The sequence below is a fragment of the Corapipo altera genome, unplaced genomic scaffold, assembly GCF_003945725.1.
Source record: "Corapipo altera isolate COAL_440 unplaced genomic scaffold, ASM394572v1 23b, whole genome shotgun sequence".
In the NCBI taxonomy this organism is placed as follows: Eukaryota; Metazoa; Chordata; class Aves; order Passeriformes; family Pipridae; genus Corapipo; species Corapipo altera.
In genome coordinates, this window is record NW_020884885.1 from 9,479,820 (window position 1) to 9,506,209 (window position 26,390).

Consider the following 26,390-nt stretch of genomic DNA (forward strand, 5'->3'; position numbering starts at 1 on the left):
TATTTATATAAGTATTATTACAACTATTATTACAGCTGGAAAGTTCCTTAAATTACATCACCTGCTACATAACTGCTAGGACTGAAATATTGATGAAAGAATTTAGAATAATTTTAAGCACCTGAAACATGGCTACATAATAAAGGGGTTTACTGTTATTGTGGGGGGTTTTTTTGTTTTGTTAGTCAGGCTCAGGATCTTCCAGAAAAAGGCAAGAATATCAAAAATAAATTTGCAGGAGAAAAAAAGGAAGGTTTACATTTCTGAACCTTCTATACCATCTGTGTAGCCTCAGTGTTGTTCTAGTAGCATATCTACACACAGGTTACCCTGCTGTAAATACATACTTTTTGGGGACTTTGCCAAAGAAAAGAGTTTACTTTCCAGACTTATCCACTTAATAGCTGCAAAATACCTTAAGACAGGCATTGTAACTGCCCAATTAGTCAAATTGATACTTGAAGTCTTCACTACTTAGAAATTTTCTTCTCAACAGTACACTGTATTAGGTATGCTTGATCACATTCAGTTAAGAGACCAACAAAAATTTAAGAATACTATCCCTGGTTCTGATGGAGAACCCATTTCTTACCCTCATAGAGGCAGACATAACTGCTATTGTGTTGGCTAAATCTTCATCCTGTTATCAGCATCAAAATGTCTCCCTGGAGAGTAATAAGCACTCTTCTGTAGCTGTCAGATTTGGTTTTGGGTTTTTTTTTTAAAGTATAAAACATAGTGAACCACCTGGGTACAGGTGTGTATCCAAGCAGCATAACAGAAATGCAGTGCTACAGCTCCTTGCCCAGCCCACACCTACAGCACCTTAAGTTTAAGAAAAATGCTCCTCAGAGAAGGTCAAGTGATCTTGTAATGTAATCACATCCCATTCCACTAATAATGTCAGATACTTTCATTTACACAATTAGAGATAGAAGAGCACCTGATGGGTGGCATCAGAGTTTAAGGAACAAGAGTTCAGATGAAGAGAATCTTAGTCCTAGATTACAAATATTTTCATTGGAGTGTCTCTTAGCAATTTACTTAAAAGACTTACCCAGAAAAGCCAAACTCTTTAATTGCATTTGAAAGCCAGTTCAAAGTTTCTGACTGGTTTTTAGGATTCTTCTGAGAAAAAGCCATAGCCACAACCTGGAACAGAAAAGAGTTAGGTATAAATTTTCACTGACAAACCAGATGACAAAGCATTGTAATAAAAAAGACAGCTGCAAAAAACACAGAGCACTGCAAGTGAACAGAAAAGGCTGGACTAACATAGGAAGAAAAAGCAATTGTATCGCTGTAGTAGAAAACAATTGGAACTGAAGTGAACCACAAGTTCCTGACATACTTAAAGGCAGCCAGAGACACCTTTATTACAGACTTCTCTGGCAGAATCAAAAGAGATACTGGTGAATTACTCATTATTACTGATGTTGGAAGATCATGGAACACATCCTCCTAGATGTGTGCTGAGGCACATGGAGGACAAGGAGGTGACTGAGACGGCCAGCACAGCTTCACCAAGAGCAAGTCCTGCCTGACCAACCACCTTAGAAGGCCTTCTATGCTGGAGTGACTACATCAGTGGAGTTACAGATGCCATCTATCTGAACTTCTGTAAGGCCTTTGACATGATCCCCCACAACACACTGCTAAATTGCAGAGATGGATTTGATGAGTGGACTGTTGTGGATAAGGAATTGGTTGAACAGTTGCATCCATAGGGTAGTGGCCAATGGCTCAGGGTCCTGATGGAATCCAGTGACCAGTGGTGTCCCTCAGGGGGTCTGTACCAGGACCAATGCTACTTAATGGCTACATCAACAACACAAAGGGATTGAGTGCACCCACAGCAAGTTTGAGATGAACCATGTTGTGTGGTGCAATCAACATGCCTTAAAGATGGGATGCCACCAGAGGGACCTGGACAAGCTCAAGAAGTGGGTCCATAGGAACCTCATGAGGTTCAACAAAGCCAAGTGCAAGATGCTGCACCTGGGTCAGGGCAACCCCTGCTATCAGTAGCAGCTGAGGGGGAGAGAAAGAGTGAGAATGCAACCCTGACAAAGAAGACCTGGAGGTGTTGGTGGACAAGAGGCTAGACATGAACTGGCAATGTGCACATTCATCCCAGAAAGCCAGTCATGTCCTGGGCTGCCTCAAAAGCAGCGTGGTCAGCAGGTCAAGGGAAGTTATTCTTCCCTTCTACGCTGGTCTTCTGAGACCCCACCTGGAGCACTGCATCCAGCTCTGGGGTCCCCAGCACAGGAAGGACACAGATTTGATGAAGCAACTCCAGAGAAGAGCCACCAAGGTGATTAGAAGGATGGAGCACCTCTCCTATGAGGAAACACTGACAGAATTGGAATAGTTCAGCCTGAAGAAGAAAAGGCTCCAGGGCGATCTTATTTGCAGCCTTTCAGAACTTGAAGGGGGACTACAAGAAAATTCTTGACAAGAGCATGTATTGATAGGACAAAGGGGAACAGCTTTAAACTGAAAGGGAAATTGTGAATGCCCCATTCCTGGAAATGTTCAAGGCCAGGTTGGATAGGGCTTTGAGCAACCTGGTCTAGTGGAAGGTGTCATTGCCCATGGCAGGGGAGTATGGACCTAAATGACCTTTAAGGTCCCTTCCAACTCAAACCATTCTATGATTCTGTTTCTGCTTTTGGAGTAACACACCTTTTTCTACCTCACAAGCTCTCTCGCAAACAAATAACTTTCAAGCAACAAAGAAAAATCAAAGATTTAGGATTTACTCCTCAGATGGAAAGGACACTGCTCACTCACCTGCTCAGCAGTCCATGGCAACTGACATGCTTCTGCTATTGCTGTCATGGCTTCTTTTGCATTACTCCCACATTTCACATCGCCAACTTTGTCTACAAGACCATCCAGCACAACCTGTGCTGAAGTTTTGGAGAAGTTTCCTTTTTGTGCAATCAATGCAACTATATGCAGTTTCATTTGCATCACCTGGAATGTCCACAACAGCAAGAAAGTTACTCATGTCTTTGTGTATTTTAGAGTGATTTTTTTATTCTATCTACCTATAGCTACATATAAAAATTAGATGTATTTGGGGATAAACGCAAATGTATACAGACATTTTATACGCACACATATTTGTTTTTGTGTGATTATGCACAAAAATTTTTGTGCACATGCAAATGCATATTGTTATATTTATATATACACAATAACAGTTGGCAGCCGTTATCTACTTTTAGAACTTATATATATACACACATGTAAATTCACACACATGTATGTACATACATCCAGAGAATGTTTGAAGATATTCAAGTCTCAACTGTCAGCAGAAATAAAACTTAATTTCAGAGTTTATATGTCTCACTGACTACAGATAGAACTGTGGCCATGATGCTATGACTATCACCAACAACATATGCACCTACAGCCTTTTAGTTGGAAAAACAGCTCACGTTAAGTAACAAAAAAATGAGCTGTTGGTTACTGAAGGATAATGTATTACCTGAAAATTCGTTTCCTTCCAACCAGGTTTCTTGGCCAGCATTCTTACCAGAGCTTGGCAAGGCATTTCACTTCTCTCCATAAGCTCAACAGCCTAACAGATAAACATTAAGTTAGCCAGTGGGTCAAAAATTATACAAAACTCAAACAGAAGTTCTCGACTGTCCTCTAAATATTTTAATACTGAATTAAGTTGCAGAAATTCTCAGCATAAGAATTTATCTCAAGAACCTTACTACAAGACCCACTTTTACAAGGAGCCCATTTACAGGGACTGAGCCAACATTTAAACTATAGCATTTGCATCACTACACTTTATATGTTCTTTAACAAATGTCCTTAAAGACCACTATTGGTCATTCCAGCCCTAAGAATTTAACACTTAACTAAAAACAAACAAAAACCCTCAAACAACCCATTCATCCCTTAAAAAGCTATTTTTGTTTTTTAAGATTAAATATATTGTGCACCTTTCACATTGGAATGCTGACTACAAAGCAGAGATTCAGCCTGAATGTAATCTAAATTACTGTTTTCTACTTGTTGTTAGGCTTATTCATTCAACTGAAACTGCTATATCTTTACATTTGAATAAAACTGGCTTCTGCAGCAGCATTTTGTTGCAGCCAGTCACCATTTCCTAACTGAAGTTAGCCACTTTTTCTACTACAATATTAACATTCAGTCACAACTGTAATGGTGTAATGCTATGAACTACTTGTACATCTACAGTCAAAGCCTTTTTGAATCTGAACTCTCAAAGGTCTTCTGATGGATACCATTTGAGTGAGATGTAATGCTTTTTTCATTTGTGACTACATGAAGCACTCTCCACCACTGTGAAGATTGTTAGATTGTATAAGGCTCCAAACATGAACTATTTACCAGTTGAAATTTTTATTATAATCAATTGCTGCCTAACATGCAAAAATCAGGAACTTATTTGCAACAGATTTAGCCTATTCATTGCAAAACCTTTTGTTTAAACCTAGCTATCTTTGAGATCGAGCTTTAGAATTATTTGGAGTTTTAAAAAGACCTCTAAGAATCAAAATACAAGTATTTTTGACTAAAGTGTAACTATCTACACCAACCCAAAATACTCACTCCACTCTTGTTATGGAACTTAAACCATAATAAGGCACTTGGTTTTTTCGAGTATTGCTTAATCCATGTGAAGTGCTGACATACCACTACTACTAGCATGTCTTTCAGGAGAGTTACCAGGCCTAAAGAGCTGAAGAAATTATTACTCGCTTTTGCTTTTCCTACTTGTCTCTCTTCTTACCAACTGTTACATATTTACCTTCTGAAACTCCTCCATGCAGGCAAGCCTCTCTTTCCAGTTACCACTGTCCAACTGCTGGATACAAGAAGCTGGAAGGACAGCAGCAGCTTTCTCTTCACAAACTTCCATCTGCAGACAGATCAGAACAAGGTTAACACCCCACTGTATCCCTTCAGGAGGGCAGCAGCCTTAAGGACAGGTGATATACTGGAATGACCCTTGTACTGTAGTGCATTTACAAAATATGAAAATGGTTCTGTTGTAGGTTGAAAGATTTTGTATGGCTTACAGTTTAGGGGCCTTATGGGTTTAGGAAGGTGCTAAATCGTACTGCAAGAGAAAGGTAATCCCTGAAAAGGATGATAAATTGTGCACACAGTCAAAAATAATCTGGATTACCCATTATTTAGTTACAGAATCAAGCAGAGGTAACCTAAAATCTGCAAGATAATTCTGTATCAAGTCTGAATAAACACTGACAGTAATGAATCAGTAGCTGACGAGAGTGGATGGGAAAAAGACATCATCTGCCTCCATTTTAGGAAAATGGAAAATTAAAGTTTTTATTACTAAATAACTTCCCTTGTTTCACTGGTGTCTGTATCACCTTCAGGAACTGTATACTTTTTGTCCACTGCATAACTAGTAATATAACCTGGACACATAATGGAAATTATTTATTCTAAACAACACTCTAAGCATAACTCACAGTGCAAAAAACTTGCAGATACATCTAGCAGAGCTTTAATAGCTTTTTCTGTTACTGTTTGACCTACAGATACCTTAGCTTACCTCGTTCCCTACCAAGAAGGTAGGTAAATGCTCAACTAACATGGAGAATTCAGTCATTTTCTTGAAATGTAACTTGAAATGTAATATGAACAGTCCAGAACAGACTTGCATTAGTTCATTTAATTATTACTGTATTTCACTTCAGATTTTAATGTAAATTCCAGAAGAATGTATTCTCAGGCTTTTAATACCAAACACCTTCAGCAAATCATGAGTCCTAAATTACATATGAAGTAGTAATATCATTACTTTTTTCATTTTTTTCCTAGTTCAGGGACAATGATATATCCTGTTATATTAGCATGATTTACTGCTTACTGTTTTAAATGGCATGGTACCAACAACAGCCTGAAGAACAACTGTATTTACCAAAGATCCATTTCACCAATTATGAATTTATCCATATCGCTTTCCCTTCTCCTAACAAAAAATTCCCAAAGCGAAACAAAAAACCCACCACCACCAAACTCTCCCCCTCTCCAACTTCAGTGAAAAATTTTATAGTAGCTGTAGAACTGATTACCAAAACTGTAATCACAGAGGACTTCATATTTCAGAGAACAGCAGAATACTCACAGATAGCTCTGACTCAAATATTTCTTTGGTCTCAGGACCCTTCTTGCCTTTAGCCCCAGCACCTCCTGCACCTGCAGCTGTAGCTGGTTTGCCTTTCTTGGGTGGGACCCCAGACTAGAAAGATAATGGATAAATTAGCCAAGATCAAACATGTCTCTAGTTTGACCATCAAAAAGAACTGCTGTTTTTCCACACATATATTTTAATGTCAAGAAAATACGTACCTCTTTGGTAGCATAACAGCCACAGTCAAAATAGCTTTCTGCTAAAGCTTATTTAATTTAATGTTGCTTTCAGACTATAGGTTTTAGGAAACACATACAGTAAAAACAGGGACACACAAAACAATGAAGGATGAAATGGGAAAGGATGTATGTATTTGTGAGGGCCAGAAAATAATTAATTTATCTATAATATCTAATCAGTATCCATAGGAGAATATAAACTTGTAACTGGTTCTCTTTCCCAGGTTGCCAGAGTATCAATAGATTTCAAAAAACATGATTTATTCCACTAGTCACTTCCGGGGAACCCACATGGAGAACTAAGTAGCATATTACAAAGACCACCTATGGTGCTACTTAAGTCAATTTTTAAAATCCAAAGAATAATTTTAAAGAAATATAGGCTAATGGATCAAATTATTTAAAAATAAACAAAGGAACAAACTAAAAATGTTGTTGAAGAGAATACTCAATACTTAATTAGTAACCTTGCTAGTTACAAGAAGAGATGTTGACTTCAGCTAAGTATTACTATATCACCAGAGAGCACATCAATGTTCCAACATCTGAGGCTCCTCTGAATGCCTCCAGTGGTTTATCACCATTTCAAAATCAAAACCTGGTATTAAGACATAAGTGACAATACAGTTTGTATCATTAAAAACTGACATTTCATCAAGTACATTCTCAGAAAGTCCCAAATTATTTTTGCTGATAGGCTCACCTACTCCTGCAAAAGGACAGCGATACTTCAGCAGAAGGGGATGTTCAACAGTCACCTTCGACCTACAGTAACTATTTAATGCAACCACAGACAATCTCCTACCTTCACAGTGGATGCTTTTTTCAGTGGTCCTGCTTTAGTTGCTGCATCTTTTGTTTCTTTATCTGCCCCAGGCCCTGGAAGAGCAGCAGTCTTTCCAGCAACAGGCTTGCCTTCTCTTTTCTCAGCAGCTCCTCCTGTCTTTTTACCATAAACCAGTTCTACCTTCTCAGCACACTCTTTAATCTGCCAAGCAGCAAGAAAAGAGAAGGGGAGGGGTGAGAAGCTATTTAGCTAAGACAATTGGATGTACAGTGTCCCTTCACCAGCAGTGTTTCAAACTTGACTACTCTGGAAAAAATGTGAAAAGTTCAAGTCGTTTACTTCACAAAATTGTTATCCTGTATTCCTTACAATAGCAAGGTTAACCAGTCAATGGCATTAGCCATGACTGTATTGCCAGAATAATTTTCCTAGTTCAAAATGAAGTGCATTTCTACACAGAGAGAGTATTGACATCCTACTGATATTTAGAGATACTCTGAAGGCTAATTTTTAGCACCTTAAATTACAAAATCTTCATTCAGTCACCTGTCAGACACCTGTCAGTTTATGCAAAAGTTCCAGCAACAAAGTTGTTGGAAAGTAAGTCTTTAATACCAAATCCTGTCTAGTAATATGATTGTGACCTAAAACCTTGTTTCAGGCAACAAAGTGTTCAAAAACAAAGCCCCACATACAACCAACCAAAACCACAATCAAATCTAACAACCCACTCATAGATAAAACAGCCTTGAAAACAAACAGATACTTAACATAATTAACATAAGAATGATAAGGTGCAATGTTACGAGTATTAGTGCATTTTAAGGAGAAGTAAAAAGCTTGATAACCTAGAAGAAATAAGATTTTCAGATTCCATTCAACACCAGTAGTATTTAAGTAAAAAACAAATTTTAAAAAAATCTTTGTTAGAAGTCACTAGGCTAAAGCATCCTCTTTCATCTTCTCTAGCCTAAGATGCATCTTAAATGGATAAATATGGAGCCTTTTTTACAACACTCACCCGATCAAGCTTTAGTTTGTCTACATCTGCTAGAAAAGGATTCACAGCTTTTTCTCCAGCCACCTTCAAGGCAGTGCCTAATGCTTCAAATCCAGCATCTCTTACTTCAGGAGCAGAATCATTGATATGCTTCAGAGAAAGACAACTTGTGTCATGTGACTTGCAGTTCATACCTAAATATCTTCTACATAAATCCCCTCCCCTTTTTTAAAATCTACATCTACTACAGAGTAATCCTTAACACTCCACTGCAGAAAGAAAAAGGTTTTCCTAGGTACTGACCAAGTCTACAGTTTCTAAGATACAGTCATGTTCCCATCTTTGGGCCTTTCACACAAGAAGAGGTTAAACATTCATGCTTTGATACTGAAACACCATGAAAGTTCACAAGGAGTTAAAAGCTCTGCAGCCTTGTTCTAATCTCCATTTTTTAAGCCACGGAAATCTCCCATAACAAGGAAAGGACTATTGTGCAATAAGAAAAAAGTATGTATCATTATCATTTACATTGGTAAATGCTCCAGTGTCAATGCATTTACAATGCTGTGTACGAATCAATGGTTCTTTTACTCACAGTAAGTGGTAAATGAAGCATTCCAATAAAAACTTGTTAGAAATGTCTGCAAGAAGCAAGTGTCTGGAAGTTTAATAGTTGCAAATCACTGTCTTAACCTATTACAAACTTAGTGAGTCTACAGCTTCAGAAAAGGTAAGAAAAGGGAAATTAAATTGTTCCCTTGACTGACAGCCACCTTCAAGTTTGACATCAGTCAAAACTGACTCTGAGGATTACGTAGCACTACTCCTTGCACTACCAGAAGGGTCCTTATCCCAGAACAATCCAATGCTTCAGAACAACAGCGCTCAAGTCAATAAAAGAAGAATCAACTCTTCCTGCCTTACCTTGAGAAGTGCAGCACAGAAAGGTTTTAACAGGCTTTTTGGTAGAGTAGAAGGTGTGCAGTGTCGGAAGCTTCTTGCAATGAAAAGGGATGTTTGTTGCTTAATTGTTGGGTTTTTGTTGTCCATGACTGCCAAAATATCTTCACTTAGGTTCTGCAGTGTGGTCTACAATGTTGAATAAACAAGCCATTAGTTTCAGTAAAGAGAACAGCAAATCAGAGACCAGTTCTCAGACAACCGGAAAATTTCCACTCTTACTTACTGTAAGAAAGATTGCATCAATGGCCTCCTGAAGTGCCTGCACTACCTGAGGTTTCTTCTCTTTAAATTTCTCCAGGATTGTTGGAACAACCTATGGAGAAGGGAAACAAACAAAAACATCAACCCCCTCTTCACTAATATAACTGCAAAGCCTGAGAGTCTGCTCCCTGGTACTTTGCAGAGAAGCCAGTAATTCAAACATCACTGCTGTCTCCCTCCAGGGGTACACAACAGCAGAATGAACTAGTTTATTCTAGTGGATCTCCAATACTAAATTCACTCTAGTCACTACTAACAGATAAAGATTTTGTTAAAAATTTCATAGTACAACTAAACAGAAGGTGGACATACAAGTCCATATAATTACAGATCAATGCTCTAGCTCTACTGGTCTGGAATACAGAGCAACAGAATGGAAATAAACAATTTCACAACACAGAAGTACTGTGCTCTTTTACTATAAGAATCCAAAAAGGCATAACCTGTCCTCTCTTTCCCAGCTTTCTGACAGCCCTAAGCATGGTTCATTGAGAAGTCCTCATCTGACCCATAGCTGACAAGACCATGATTCTAAAGCAAAGCGAATCCTCTGCAGAAATACTTTTCATACCTATCACCTTGAAAAAGCACACCTGACACTAAACTATGACATACTGGAATTTGACAGCAATTTCTACCTAATGTAGGTGCTCAGTCAGTCACTGTTGAAAAACAAATAAAATATTCAAGGAGAAAAAAAAATAAAAATAACTATTCAGCAGACGTTCTCGTTTGCCAGTAATATGAGCAGGTCCATTTAAGTATGGTCTCCATAACAGTAAGAACTTCTGTCATGAGCCAGAAGCACGCATATCTTAACTGTGGAAGGCAGGCTATTTTCAAGATTTTCATAAATACAACACAGTTCATAGCTTGGAAGCAGTTGGGTGCCTTACAGAAGTTATAAGCTCTTGCATAACACAAAATAGATTTGCTTTCTCCTCAGAAGCCAACTATGTGATCTCAACCCCCTGTAACACACAGTGACTAAGCTCAGGTGGTATACTTTCTTGGGCTGCAGCTTCCAAATTCCCTGTTCAGAGACTTCAGCACTCAAAAAAACCTTCAGTTAACACAGATAGCACTGTAAAGGCCCTTATACTTGCTATTGCAGATGCTAGACACCCCTAAACCCTACAGAGAATAAAGTAAAAAAAAGGAGATATTTAAAATCATTAAGCCTCTATTTTAGAAAATGCGGACAGCCAGAATGAGTACTTAGAAGCTGTGTCCTGTGTGAGAGGAAGGGAAGAAAAGCCAGTCCAGGGCTACAAATGCAGTCAGAGGTGAAGCTGAGGCACTCAATTACAGTGAGCAGTATGATTCTATTCATGATTTCATCTCTTGTTTGAGCGTAGACTTCAGACTACCCTTACAGTCCTATATTTAACTAATACAGTTCATAATAATCCCACAATTGTAGCAACAATTCTGTTTTATAACACTTTGAGGCCCACTCTCAGAAGAAGCCTACATCTTCCTCACAAGTAAATAAATCCAGCAAACAAAGTCAACTCCAAATGAGTACTGAGATCATGCACTTCATAGTTGCCATTACAGTACTGACAAAGTCATCTTCTCAGTGCCATTTGCTTGGCAACCACAGAGCGACACCCTTATTTTAGAAGCTTGGTTTTTTTCAATACTAACTCTGTAGCTATGAGGATTAACCATTAGAAATCAAGTGTAAACAGATGTAGAGAATGCTTCTTACAACTACAGACAGCTTTCGGAATCACAAAGAGGGTCTAAACTGTTGTTCAGAGTTCAGGAGACTTGGATGTTTCTGAAGCAGTGAAATTCAGTAACTTCCCAATTCAAATACAACACTACCAGCAGCCAGGCACATCAGTTCTCTCTGTCTCTAAGCTCTTAACTCCATCACTCTTGCTTATCACATGAAAAATTTGATTGAGCAGCTTAAAGAACACAGTAACAGAGACTTGAGAAACAAGTGAGAACTGCAACTTATAAAAGCTCCCTTCGTTTGTAAGCTTTCCTGTATTCCCTGATATTAGCTGTTGGTAAGAGATGAGCAGCAAAGGAGAACAAAGAGCACTACGTTAGATGACCAGAACATTTTGGTACCAAAAATCTCAGAAGCAGACAAAAAAAAATCCTAAACACCAAACAAAAAAAACCAACAAAAACCCAAACCCAAAAACCAAACAAAAAACAGACAACAAAGAAACAAAACACCTACCACCTACCTCCCCCAGCATTCAAAAAAATCTAACCAACATAAAACATAGACCACAGAGCTGCTAAGTAGAACTCTGATTCAGAAGCTATTTTTTCCACTGAGGTCTAAAAATGCATTTCTGTGGGTGTATCTCGAGGATGAAGTAAAGTAAATAAAGTTCATTTCATGGCAGAATAATTCAGTTTTCTTAGTACAGAAGATTTATATTGCAATAGAAAACTTCATGTTGCTGGATATGAATAAAGAAGGTCCTTTCAAACTTAAGCCACAAAGACCTTGGCAGGTATTTCAGTGTTTGCTCCTTTAAGGGGTAGGTAAGCATTCATAATTGTATAAAGAATACCTTTGAAAGTACCAAAAGAAAAAAGGTGTCCAGCATCAATAAAATCAGAAAAAAGTACATACTCTTACTTACATGCCCTGCATACTGTCCAAATTTCTTTCGGAGGCCAGTAGCTAGTCCAGCAAGGCATTTGGCAGCCAAAGCTACTAACATAACATTTGTATCCTTTCCAACAACCTGAACAGAAAAAAACCCAAACAAACAATGTTAAAAACTGAAAACCCAAGTTTTAGAGACATGGAAGAATTTCTCCACATAGCTGGTGGGCCACAGATTGGGTTATTTCCACCACTATTCCAGCTAATAATTTTCTACTCGGGAGTACTGCCTCAACTGTAACTTTTAAACTATAATACAAATTAATTACAAAAAATATTAATATATATATGAGCACTCCGGGTTTTATTTATTACCTTTTTGAGAACTTTGACCAAGTCTGCATAGTCTCCTGATTCCAACTTGGGATTTTTCACTAATAGTTCAACAGCCTCTAGAGCTTCTTTCCTTTCTTGCCACTTTTTTGCTTCCTGTAGAGCAAATAATTTACATTAACCTATAAATGTAAACAGTTCTAGAGAAGCATACTTGCCCCAAACCACAGATTAAAGATTTTAATTCCATCCTGAGAAAACCAAGATCTCCCTGCAGTTCAACATCAGCAATTGCAATGAAATACAAATTCCAGTCCTTTCCCAGGACACATCTCAGCTCCTTAAAATTACTTCTTTCTTGCTGCTAAACTCAATTGTGAGACTCATTTATGAGTGTATATTTCACTTACACTAGCTTGTTATTACCCATGCAGCACTAAAGCATACATTGCAGAATGTCTGTAAGTCTTAAGACTCATCAGTTCCATGTCACAGAATTAACAGGTAGTATTTAGGTTTATGCTTACTATTTTCTCATAGAAGTCTTTGGGAAGCTTGGAAAGAATTTCTACAGCTTCAAGCAACTCATATGCATCTACTTGTGGTACCGTCTCTTCCTCATCATCACCTCCTGCAACCAGGAGAGAAAAGTATAAGCAGAGCAACACAAAATTTTGACTAGAGCACCACCTAAGGCTCATTGTTCAGAAAGTGCTGTCAGCAGTTGTGATTTTGCTATTTTAAAGGACAGATATTATTTCATATCAAGCTTCTGTCCCAGACATGTCTTGTGTAGTGCACCCTGTATGTTTTGCACCAGTCTGAGTAAAAGCTCCTTTACAATTTAAGACATTCCTTCACAATCTGTACACCAGTAATATACTTTTCAATGGAGTTCAGAGATTAAACAGTTTACCTCCATCTGCATCCCCTCCAACTGCCTGCTGCTGCTCAAATTTTGCCTTCAGCTCCTGTTGGGAACGTAGGAACCTGGTCTGCCTAGGAACAGCTGATGACACTTTGATCCACTCTTCTTCCAGTTCTTTTAGCTGCCGAAAGGGAAAAGAATCATCATATTGGAGACATTATGCACATACTCGAACACAAGCAACTCATTACATTTTTCCCCATCTCCAAGCCAAGACAGCACTACCTTTAAGTTCTTTTTTTGCCATTAAAGGAGTAACTTCACATTCACTGTTCAGAAGATTTTTGTCTAAGTATAACCACAGAACAGAATACTATCAATGCAAAACCTTTACCTAGGAACCAATTCTAGAACGCTCAGAATGGTGTGGTCCCTCTGTGGAGGCTTTGAAATAAAAATGGCTGAGCATGAAGGAAGATCTCCAGTACGGCCATGCTATTATTACACACTAAAACTAAGATGAAACAAACATGCTCAGTTACTTTTGAGAAACAGTGTAGGTTTTTATAACCATGAATTTTTAAAGCAAGCTACTGTTTTCCACCTGAACACTATTAACTGAAGTGGGTAGGAGGGAAGGATGCATAATTTATAAAGTTTTAAAACAATGGAATGTTCTATCATAATGCAGTGCCACTTCCTGAAATGGAACAGTCACACCCTGAACACCATCACAACAAGTATGAAGGGATGCACAGAGAAAAAAACTTCGGTAAAAAAAGAAAACCAAGAATGAAAATGGTTGACCTAAAGACTTTCAGTGCAGGGGTCTTTTATAGGGCAACCATTCTACTACTCAATTCCACTCCTCAGATTCAATAGGATGCTCAGAGCAACAAAACATTGTTACAATTGCCTTACAAAGAGTGACTAACATTTTGGGTAAAGTTACAGGAAGCTAAAAAATATATTCCAGTTTTAACAAGGTCCAACACTACAGAATCAGGGAGGGTGAGCATGGAAGTGTTCTATCAAACGTTTGGATACAGAACAACTTTCTGCCTACCTGAACAGAATTTATGTTCTGCAATGGAGGTCTCAAAGCATCCCTTATCCAACGGTAGATCTCCACAGCAAGGAGTTTGGCTTCATCTCGAACAGCCTTTTCCCGAGATTCAAAAAGTTTTGGCAATACTTTGATGATTGGCTTCAGTGAAATTATTTTTGAACCAAATTCACTGTAAGTTAAACACATGGAATAGCATCAGTGTCCAGGTAGAAACCAGGGAGCAATTCACAAATAATAACTCATTTTTAAAGAAACAATCTATGAACGTCTTCCAGTGCACATTTAGGGATTGTGTAATTTCTCAAATCATTATTATAGATATTATTTTGTGATGCTACTGAGCTACTGTAAAATTTAAAGAATACTTGCCCCATCAAAATTACCCTCCACACCTATCTTGGAATTACAAAACCAGTTCTAAAATTACTTCAAAGTACTTAATCCAAACTGGTGCTTAGATGTGCCCCCTTGACAGGGGCAAGGGAGTGGAGAAAAAAGAAAAAGAAAGAAGCTGTCCTTAGACAAAAATTTGTCTGACCTACTTTTTTAAAATCAGAACAGAATCTCCTTTGTCTATCCTTGGAGGCAAACTGCAGTAAAAGCATTAGTCACTTTTCCACTTGTTGGACTAGATAATTATAGGGAGCTTGGGTCATCTTCACAGAAGACATACGTGTTGAAATACATGCCACTGGAAGGACTCATAAAACAAGTTTCCCCAGCCAACCACCCTTCCTTGTCAGCAGATTCTACATGTTGTTGAACTTAATATACAAAACTTTCTCTTTCAGTCACTGATGAATGAGAACACAAGAACTTTCTTTTCAAACTCATGGTAAAGTTAACTGCTATAGTTATTAAGGCATCATATATAAATCACCTCAAAAGCAATAAATTGTTTTGATTCAGAATCATTTCCTCTTCAGAATGCTGAAGTAACCTTTCTACTAAGCACACTTTCTCTTATGTTTCCCTCCAGTTAAGTTCCACACAAAAAAGCTAGTAAAAAAGGCTGCTCAAGAACTAAAACTCATATCTTACTTTCTAGAAATTCTAGTGTCTATCATTTTATAGCCATGCCCAGTTTGAAAAATATTAAGTATTAAAACCTTTAAGAGAGATCTTGGAAGGAACACAATTTAAATGCAGAATATGATGCCCAAGTTTTTTATTTTTGTATCATGACTCAAAAAGAGAGCATACTGGGAAGAGTGCCTATACAAACCTACTCTTAGCTAATTCATATAAGCTAATTTATATAACAATACAAGAAAGAAGAGAAACCTTAGCACAAGATAGAAAACATCAGAAGCTAAAGTAGTTCTGCATTCAAGTTACCTACCTAGGTACAACATAGACAAATTTTGTTATCAATGTAGAAAGGCTCCCAAAGCACAAGACAAATTCAGGTAGCAACACAGTTCAGAAACAGATGAAGTTTAAGCCCACAGGGCTCTATGAAAGAATTTGATCTTAACATCAAAGATAATAAAATACTGCACATAAGAAAAAAAGCAGATGCAGCACATTTTATAGGACTGAGTAGCTGAAAGATACTGAGGATGGTTATGCAGGTTTCTAATTACACTGCACTGTTAAAGGACATTTCACTAGATTAGGCAATTTAAAATAGCTAAAATATATTCTTAAATATGGGACAGTAGTTTCACTTAGCAGAAACACAGATAATGTGCTAAGCACAATGCTTTTGACTTTTTACAGAAGCCTGAAGCAGTTTAACAAGGACTATCTATATATATGCCTCAGCAAGTCCTCTAAAACATACACAGCATAAGACACTCTCCATATACATTATACAGTTATCACACGAGTTACTTTACTCAGAAAGGTTTTCTGTCCATTAATTCCAAAATTATCTGTTTCCTTTAAAAAAAACCCTAATGGACATTGAATTACATATACACCAAGAATTTTATAAAGCCCCAGTATTTTTCACTCCAAGGTAGCAAATACACTTGACATGGAACAAAAAAGGAAAAGAAAAATATTACTGAAACGTACTACCTTATCTTAAATTGGACTTGGTTTTCAGGGAGCATTATCTGCTCTCCTTTTTAATAAAGTGGGGTTCCAAAGGGCTCCATCTTAGGCCCTGTGCTCTTCAAAATCTTCATAAATGACTTGGACACAAGACTGGAAGGGATACTAAGCAAGTTTACAGACAATACAAAACTGGGAGGAGCTGTTGAGTTCCTCAAAGGCAGGGAGGCCCTGCAGAAGACCTCGACAAATTGGAGAGATGGGCAATCACCAGTCATATGAAGTTCAGTAAGGGAAAGCGCCAGATTCTGCATCTGGAATGGGGCAATCCTGGATGTACATACAGTCTGAGGAATGAGATACTGGAAAGCAGTACCATGGGAAGGGACCTGTGGGTTGTGGTCGATGGCAAGTTGAATATGAGTCAGCAGTGCTCTGGTAGCCAGAAGGGCCAACTGTGTCCTGGGGGGCATCAGGTACAGCATCGCCAGCTGGTCCAGGGAGGGAATTGTCTCACTCTGCTCTGCACTGGTGTGGCCTCACCTTGAATATTGTGTGCAGTTTGGGGAGCCACAATATAAAAAAAGATATTAAGCCCTTAGAGTGTCCAAAGGGCACTTCCTGAGGGGAAGCCATATGAGGAGCGGCTGAGGTCACTTGGTCTGTTCAGCCTGGAGGAGACTGAGGAGAGACCTCAATGCAGTCTACAACTTCCTTGTGAGGGGAAGAGGAGGGGCAGGCACTGATCTCTTCTTTGTGGTGACCAGTGACAGGACCCGAGGGAATGGTCAGAAGTTGTGTCAGGGGAGGTTTAGGTTGGATATTACAGAAAGGTTCTTCACACAGAGGGTAGTTGGGCACTGGAACAGGCTCCCCAGGGAAGTGGTCACAGCACCAAGCCTGACAGAGTTCAAGAAGCATTTGGATGATATCCTGAGGCACATGGTGTGACTTGGGGATAGTTCTGTGCAGGGACAGGAGCTGAACTTGAGGATTCTGGTGGGTCCCTTCCAACTCAGCATATTCTGTGATTCTGTAATTATTACACAGACAATGGAAGCTTAGTGTGCAATGAGGGCTTTTTTTTTTAAACTGTCTTCTAAAAACACACACTGTGTACCCAACTAAACATCCATCAGTGAGAAAAACTGTTTTTCAGAAAAAAAAACCAAACTGTATTTAGTTCTCACATTCAGTTAGTTTATTTCAAGTATTCACAAGAGGAGAAGCCTCACAGTCTGGAACAAGACACACTAATTTTGCTCTTCTTTCAGAGGTCTGCTGTGAAAATGTAAGTTTGGTAAACAGCTACCACAAATGAAAGAGATCCAGATGAGGTTTGTACAACATGGACAACCCTCGCATTCAACAAGTCCCATGATGCTCTGAACTGCTGTTGTCAAGATGTATCAGTTCAGGAAAGATTCATCCTATTCAACACTAACAAGGCAAGGGCCTGCTAAAGACTTAAGCAGTAAATTAGACTCCACACATTGCTGAGAAAAAAGGAAAAAAGAAAACCATAAAAAAAACCCCTTTAAAAAACTAAAAGCTTACCTTAGTGCTTTCCTCAGTGTCTCTATACATGCTACTATGATTTTGGGGTTTTTGTTATCCAGACCCTTTAACAATTCTTCTTGTATCGCCTCCCCTTTCTCGATTTCTATATACATTAGACATATATCTAGACCCAGCTCTTTGGCTCTGGCTTTTGGCTGATTGAACACCTTATTTACAACTCCAGATGCTACTTCTCCGGTTGTCCTGAAAGATGAGAGAGTACTACTTTTAGAACATTTATGTGAATTGAGTGTTCTACACTATTATCCACAGAAAAAAAGCACACACAACAGAAAAACCAGATTAAAACCCAGCGAGTCCTCATACAAAAGAGACTATATCCTAAGCTAATTTTGAAAGTATTAACCTTTTGTAAGGGATAACTTCAACCTCTAGTTTAATCAAAAGAGCTCCTACAGATCATAATTAACATGTTTCTAATATCAGACTACACCAGTGAATAGTAAACATTCCCAAAAGTGTATTAAAAAACACTAGCTGAGGTTAAAAAAATAAATGCCATGTCCTGGAATTGTATATGTTACAGTTAACATACTGCATCAGTACATAATCCCAGCACAGGATTTCACATATACTTCCAAGCTTCAAATAAATTCTATTATTTACACCACTTTTAAATCAAGGACTTTGCAAGGTTGTTACGTTTTTAAACAAAACTTTGGATTTATTTGGTTTTTTTTAAATAAGACTTGTATTCATTTCATCAGGTCACAAAGTCAGTAGACCAAAGCATTAATCTAGCCCGTTAGGTGCTTATATTTCACCCTCAGGATTATGGCCTATTTCATGGGCTCAACAACAGAGAAGTACTAAAAAACATCCATAAAGAAACTGGCAGGTATGAAGATTAATATTGGTTAGGTTGGATGCAACATCACATAAACATAACTACATTTTATTTCATGTATGAATTACAAAAATATTCCCCTGAAAAAAAGGCTCCCTGTACAGATAGCCTACTTTAGTCAAACAGAACAGGGATTCTAGTTCCCAGTACCTACACTACCACATTACTGATTCACTTTCTTTGCCATTTCAGAAATTTTTACTACTGCCATTAGTAGCTTCTTAGAACATTGTAAGCAATGTTAATATGCATATGGAGGCCATCTACAAGGAAAGCCTGCCATTCGGCAAATTCTCTGGATTACAGAGCAAATTCTGCTCTCAACAAGAGATCAGAATTGTTAGTGGCCACTCCATGATTTCTGTGCAGCCTTTCTCAGAGAGTACACAAAACTGTCCTAACAGCCTAACAGCAGCAAGAAAAAGCTACTTACTTCCCAGCTACATGAGCATTTTCAACATAAGCAAGCGCTGCTTCCAGTCCTTTCAACTGAGCCACTGCATTGGAGTCTGTCACAAATTTCTTTATCAGTCCAAGATACTTGGACCATTCAGGACTCTTTTCATCATCTATCTTCTGGAAGAGCTTAAGGGCTTCTTCATAACCATTTAATCTCGCTTTCCACAGCTGGAAGCAGAAATAGGACATTTAAATGTTGTGCTAGTACAATCTTAATCTCACAAAGTTCTTCAATCATGTTTGAAAGTACGGTCAGCAATCTGGCATCCGCAGACTTCTTTTCAACGTCTATTTGAATAACATCCAACAGGACAAAATACTTGTTTTTCTCCCACCAAGAATGATCTGGCTAGAGAGATGTCAGTTTTCCCCACTGCTCTTCATTAGTTCTAACAACCACTGATGAGGAGGTGGGAGCCCAACAATGGTTTCAGCTACAGATGAATAATGAGCGTATGAGTGTACTGATCTTTCAGCACACAAGCTTACACCATGTAGAATATAATGCCACTAAAATCTGCTTAATAAAGGTTATTCAGCCTCTGCGTTGGATAGAGCTGATGCAGTTTCAGAGTTGTTAATACACATGCTATGTGGTTGTCAAGATTACCTAACCATGATGCATTTAGATAGAGAAGCTCTACAGAATCACCACAAGCAGAGATACACAGTAAGCCAAACCCAAAAGACAGGACTTCCTACCTTGTGTTCGCATTTCTGGTCAATGGGCAGTTTCATCCACTCACTGTCATCCCCCATTGTAAGTCAGGTTCTCTCTGTAATTACAGTAATTCCTGTGGAAACAGGGACAAGTTAGAAAACAGAAAAATACATGTTGGGTATATACATACTTGTACCTAAAAACCCCACCACACCAACCCACCAAATAAAAGGACAATTCTGTAGCAAATCTCACTACTAATATGCAACCCAAGTTTGTAATTATATTTAGGTACACACTACAAAGACCAGACCACTATTTTGTTAGCCCTGTAAAGCTACCAGAAGCCATTAAAGATTAGAGAGCGGTGCGATTTGTAGTATTTCAGATAGCAGAAGTCTCAATCTGTGAAAATTTTAGTATGCAGAGAAGGCATGCAGAATATAACCTCATCTAAGCTCCAGGAAGAATGTACTATGATTAAGGCACTAAACCAAAATGAGTTCTCATCAACACTATAAAACTGACTTTTACTGACACGTGCTTTCAGCAACAGGTGCCATGAATCAGTGTCAAAAAATAATCGGGTGCTAGTGTAAGGACAGTCATTTTAACAACTTTATAAACAGCACAACTAAATGATCAGTTACTACAAGAAGAACAAAACCCATTTTTGGCCTTAATTCTAATGTAGCCACCATCAGCAATTGTCAACAAGAGATCAGTGTTTTGCCACGTGTTGGGCTCAAATTCTTACTCCTTTGAGTTTAAGTGTTTTCCCCCTCTCCCCCCTCCTTTTGATTAAAATAAGAATGTTGACCATTAGGGTACAAGAAACAAAATCTCGGGCTTAATGCTCATCTCAGACATATTGTGCAATGTAACTTGACTGCTCAGAGAATAATGAGAGAACATGCCTGACACAGGGAGATCAGCAAAATTAAAATAGCAGCAGCAGTAACAAGGGCTCCCAACGTTATTTATACAAACAAAATCAAACCAGAGAGGACGTAACATTTCAGCACACCAGTATGAATGCACAGACAAAGAAAAACTCTATAAACTGGCCAGCACACACAACAATTTATCACAACAGGCAGATAAGTATACAACACTAGCACAATGCTCCTAACAGAAATTCCTAACAGAAACACTATGCCAGCAAAGCTGTATACTTTAGCCTAAAAAGTATTTCACCTAATACTCAGAGGTTTTGTGCAGAAAATTAATCCCTGTAATTGGGAGGGGGGTAATTTCACTGGTATAAGTTAATATAAGCAAATTCTCCAAAGCTTTCTGTCAGCCAACAACACTAATGCACAGCTAACTCTATAGCAAAATTAGGGTAGCAACAGCCCACAATAAAAACGGTATTTTATTCCTTCCTGGGATTAGTTAGAAGATACATAAAAACATAACAACCCAGCTTCCCTATAATTAAAAACGTAAAACCAAAAGAAACACAAAGAACTGCAAAACCCCCACCAGTCACAAATACACACTCACAGTGTGCTTACCTTAAATATTTACAAGTTCCTATGGATGTTAATACTGTTCTCACAATAATTGCACAGACCTAATAATTTGCCCAATGGCAATAAAACACAAGTCAATGTCAAAACAGAAGCTGACTACATACATAAACAAGTGCATCCAGGCATTAAGGTTTGCCCTTCTCATTTCCTTTCTCATCACAAACAGCAATATGGCTATTTTTTTCTTGACATCAGCATAGTATACTGAAAAATTTGCTTTTAAAGAAAAAAAAAAGGCAGAAAAATATTGTTGAGTGGGTCAAAGAACTGTAAACCACTGGGAATGAAAGCATCACTCTGCTCATTACGTAAGAAGCAAAGTACTCAGAAGTAAGGCTGCCTAAAGCCCATTCTACTACTACTTCTGTTCCATCTTTTTTAATGTTCAACTTACTAAAAAAAAAAAAAAAAAAAAAAAAAAAGCTCTGGGTCATATTCTAGTCACACCATTCTTCCATGTCAGGAATTGACAAGAAAAGGGTCTCTGAAAGGCCATACCAAAACCAAACAATCACAAGAGGTCAAAAGAGCAAGTGAATTACTACATCTTTTTGCATACAAGTCCCATCAGTCTTTTGCAATAGATCCTGCTTTCATCTGTTTAAACTCTTCTGAAGTTCTACTGCTTTCATTTTCTCTGCCCAAACCTCTCAATTATTCTCTTATTCCCTCCTTCAATCTGCTGAGAAGGCTCAAAGTTAAATATAAATCAACAGTCTCTTAATTCAAATTCAATGCATTTTACCTATTAAAACGAACAAAAAATATCTCTAACAGAACCAAACTCACCCTGAAACAGAACAAGAAAAAGTGCCATCCCATACTCAAAAGGCAAACATGGCACTTATGGCAAACATGGAAGTGGAGGTTAAAATAGATCTAGCTCTATGATTGTGATGATTTATCTCTGAAAGCAAAAATGAGATGGCATTCACACGAAAAGGTTTTCAGACAGCCCACCTAGGAAAGAATGCAAGAGTACCCCAGAGTACCACAGTTACAGCAGCAGAATCCCCTCTATTGCTCGAGTTAGTTCTGCAGCTATGTGCCATCAGATAAGATGCAGCTTTGCCAGCATTAATGGTGTTTCCATTATGACTACCTTCATCTTAATGGACCAGCATAGAAACACCAGAGTACTTTCTCAGTGTGGATGCAGAAAACATAAATAGAGTGGTCTCTTCCCAAACTCAAACTTTGCCAAGAAGAGTGAATTTTATAGGAAGTTAGGTAATTCTGAATGTTAATCAGAAACTTGGAGGTAATTCAAGCTATTGCCTCTATCTTGTTTTGTTGGAAGAATGCACAAAGAACCAAAATAAGGACAATAGTTATTCTCAAAGAATGCAGGAAAAGGAAAAAACCACTAACACACCTGCCAGCAGCAGAAACACCAGGATAAAACTGCCAACTGTACTAAGACAGTAGATGGAGCAGACTCCCATTTACTCCCTGTTCTTTTAGAAAACTGTCAGAAGCATGAACTTCCTACTTCAAAAATAAAAAGAAACACTTTTCTTCAGGAATCTGTTCTGCCACAGAAAAATCCTATTGACAGTGACTACCTTACTACAATCCTCAAATGAGTTTAAACCCTGAAGTTAGGAGCAACTCCATTAAAATGGCTTGTCCATTGCAAGACTGATACTGATTGACAATTATTTTTACCCTTACATGTATACAACAGGTCAGTGCCACAAAGTGCAACCTCTTGGTAGTAAACTCTAGTGATACATTACAGAATCCAGAAGAAAAGGGTCTAGGATTTCCCTTCCCAACATCACAATGTACTCAACTTGGAGGAGAGCATACATGAGACAGACACAGGAAGGGGAGTTGAATGACCATCAAACAGCATTTCACCTATTTTTTTTTTTCAGTCTGGTCAACTCAGTTGCCCTACTATTTTCAGTGGTTAACATCTACAACGGTTACTTCAATTACAAAATGGGTTAAGTTACCTTCTGTTCAGAATCTGACATCTAAAAATAGTGATAAAATTATACTCCCCCCCGTAATTTACAAATCCCTCTAGAACAGACAATTTCTCAGAAAGTATTCCACAGTCACAGAGGGAAAGCTCCTTCTCAAACATCCAGTCTTTCTAACTTCATCACTGCTCACGCCTGTCCTAATGCCAAGATTTTGTACTGTCTACATCTTGCATTTACCAGAATAAAAGACTGTTGTTTCTCCTTTCAATTAAGTCACTGGGTTCTGTATGGTCACAGAGTATCTTGCATTTGACAAAAAGCTTTTTCTTAAAAGCTTGTTTGCAAAGCCATGTAAACCTCAAGTCATTACTTCAACATCCTAATAGCAAGTGGCCTCATTATACAATAACGCAGCTAAATTCTGATATTACTAGTGAATTTGCAGCAATGAAGTGTTTGACCTACATAGCTTTCTTGTTACCACAACTCGGAACAAACAGATTTAAGTCCTTCAGTGACAATATTAATTTTGGTAGAATCCAGAAAACAAGACCTCTGAAGTGACTGAACCACCAAAGTAAGTTTTGTGAGCGACATTTGTCATTAAAGTCATCAACACAACATTTCCAAAAGCGAGTTAGCCAATGAATCTGCAATGGAGATGAATAACAAATCCTCCCTGACAGTTCTCGGCAGGGCAAGTTTTTATATTATGGAGCAGTGAGAAAATGAAGATCATGAAGAAAAGAATAGGATCTTTCAAAAGGAGATCATGTAAAAAGCAGTAAGAGTGGAAAATATTTACAAGGTAGTACAAATGCAGGAATTTCAAATGTAAAAGTGAGAATTACCAACTGAATATAAGTATGCTTGGGAAACAAATTTGTCAACACATTAAAAGATTGTGGGAAAGTGTCAAAACATCAAAGTTTGGATTAACCACACACTACTCTGAACAGCTCCTACTCAACTTCTAAGTAAATGCTTTTCCTACAGTTTTGAGGGTTGCATAGCATCAACCTTACAACTTATAGTATGGGGTCCCACCAAGGAAAATCTTTACATCATAAACATTCTGAAGTGTGTTTTCTTTTGAAGCATACATTCATCACCTATCAATGTACCTTACTGTGAAGTGTCAGCTTCCAGACCATTTTCTAGAGAAAATCTAGAATGGCAAACTAGGAAGCCATTTTATGCTAAACAAAAACCAGATGTTTATTGATACTGATTGTCTACTTTTCCTTATTTACTTTCACCTATTGAACATTACTGTTGCACAAGAACATCACCACATCTTTTCATATTTTGAAAGATTCTCAAAAACACCAGTCAAGAGTAAGTTCTGAGAAATCAAGACAGGTCTTTTTAAAGGAAAAATCTGTTTGAAATGTTCCTATACAGTAGGGCAGATACTTCGAGAGTATATAGATGTATGTCACATTTCAGATAAAACTATAGTTCTCAGCAGACAGTTCTCTGCCAGGGCAGCTCACAGTTTTCCTAGCAGAAAGAATTTTTATTTGTTTAATGGCAGTTTTGGGTCATATTTGCTCTTTGGCTCTGAAAAGATAAAGTTTCACTTTCTGAGAAGTTTAGCCCAGCATACTTTTTTCATTTTGCCAGCCAAATCTTCCCATTAGATACAACACAAAGTAGCTCAGAAAAAAGGTTGAAAATTCAAGCAATCATAACACAGTTTTTTATCTTAAACAACACCTAGTCACACTAAGTAGCCTGAAGAACACACACATCTCAGAATGCTAGCCTAATCAGTCAGTGAAACACTGCAACTGTTTTGGTATATTCCATATAATCAAAAGGAAAATTCAAGTTCAACTAACAATCCTGAATTACTGGTACCTAGAAAAGCAGCAAAGAGTCAGAAGAATGTTCAGTAAGAACACAAATGTTCCAGGTTCAGTCCACGTATTTTTTGATGACAGACAAAAGAACAAGGTTACAAAACACACAGAAGATTATTTACTGCTTAGGAAATAATCTCATAGATTTTTAAAGGCTGGTACTTTCAATTGATAGATGAACCAGAAGTTGCAAGATGCACAGAATCTTGATGAAAGAATAGCAAGACCTCAGAATAACAAAAAAGAAAAAAAAAAAGGACAAATGCATGCTAAAAAGGAATTTTGCAGGTTGTGGAGCAGATGACAGCTGAGAGAAGCTACTGCTTCAGCAGGAATGAAATGGCATTCAAGAACAAACTGCATTAAATTCTCTCTTCCCTGCTCTAACTTATATGTCCTAACTCAACCCAGTGAAATTCTAATAGCACAAAGGGCAAGTTATTGGTAATGTAAATAAACACTTATTTGTCCCGAAAAATAAGTCTCAATACATGGCCTCTGAAAGTAACCAAGGCTGTTCCTTTCTATGCACCTAAAAGTGAGAGACAATGTAAAATAAACTGACCTTCTGTTACAGCTAAGAGCAAAAGCAATTTCTAACTGCATAGGTAAGCCTGGAGTGAAGCCAGTCTTATGGAGCAGAGAAGGGCAAAAGGGCAACACACGGACAAGTTTGTGTGCACTGACATAATTCTAAGGACTGCTAGTTGGAGTGAAAGATGTCAGTGGGACCGTGCTTATAAGCTGCAAACTCCCCCATCCCTCAAGGTGTTTACAAAGCTCAGGCATGAAAAGTCTCATGTGATGTTCTTTAAAAGGACGGCCTGAACTGCTGATGAAGGAAAGCTCCCGCAGAGACATCACCAACCACGAGCTGCCTCCTTCTCCTAGCCAAGCTCCCTCCAGCACGGCTTCTCTCCGCAAATAGCGGCGTCTCCGCCATCCCCAGCATCCTCCAGCAGAGCAACCCCTACACTTCTGCCCGCAGCCCCAGCCGCGCCCCCGCAGCCCGGGGATGTTTCCCGTTCCGCGGGTGTGTGGCCGCAGGCCGCGGCCGGGCACGGCGAGCAGGCCGCCCGCCCGCCCGGCATTGTCTCTGCCCGCCGCCCCCGCCCCACGGCCAGGCCCGGTCCCGCCGCGCACAGCCCGCGGCTCGGCCGGGCCTGGCCGGACACTCACCCTGACAGCTCCGAGCCGGCTCCCGGCGGCAGCGGGCGGGGATCGCGGGCGGGCCGGGCCG

The 26,390-nt window shown here is 38.6% G+C and overlaps 1 protein-coding gene across 3 annotated transcripts in view; it reads right to left on the bottom strand.

Moving 5' to 3' along the window:
- Positions 1-26,390, bottom strand: part of CKAP5 (cytoskeleton associated protein 5) — a 55,956-nt gene that overhangs the window by 24,232 nt on the left and 5,334 nt on the right. For all 3 annotated transcript variants that reach the window (XM_027641945.1, XM_027641943.1, XM_027641944.1), the window contains exons 2-18: positions 19,858-19,949; positions 19,130-19,323; positions 17,826-18,032; positions 14,265-14,436; positions 13,247-13,379; positions 12,858-12,961; positions 12,373-12,486; positions 12,032-12,136; positions 9,376-9,465; positions 9,114-9,278; positions 8,211-8,339; positions 7,208-7,390; positions 6,158-6,271; positions 4,808-4,918; positions 3,503-3,595; positions 2,797-2,982; positions 1,058-1,152 (exon numbers count right to left, since the gene is read on the bottom strand). In XM_027641945.1, the coding sequence (XP_027497746.1) occupies positions 1,058-1,152; positions 2,797-2,982; positions 3,503-3,595; positions 4,808-4,918; positions 6,158-6,271; positions 7,208-7,390; positions 8,211-8,339; positions 9,114-9,278; positions 9,376-9,465; positions 12,032-12,136; positions 12,373-12,486; positions 12,858-12,961; positions 13,247-13,379; positions 14,265-14,436; positions 17,826-18,032; positions 19,130-19,323; positions 19,858-19,914 (2,252 nt within the window). In that variant the 5' untranslated portion in view covers positions 19,915-19,949. The remainder of the gene's footprint in view (positions 1-1,057; positions 1,153-2,796; positions 2,983-3,502; positions 3,596-4,807; positions 4,919-6,157; positions 6,272-7,207; positions 7,391-8,210; positions 8,340-9,113; positions 9,279-9,375; positions 9,466-12,031; positions 12,137-12,372; positions 12,487-12,857; positions 12,962-13,246; positions 13,380-14,264; positions 14,437-17,825; positions 18,033-19,129; positions 19,324-19,857; positions 19,950-26,390) is intronic.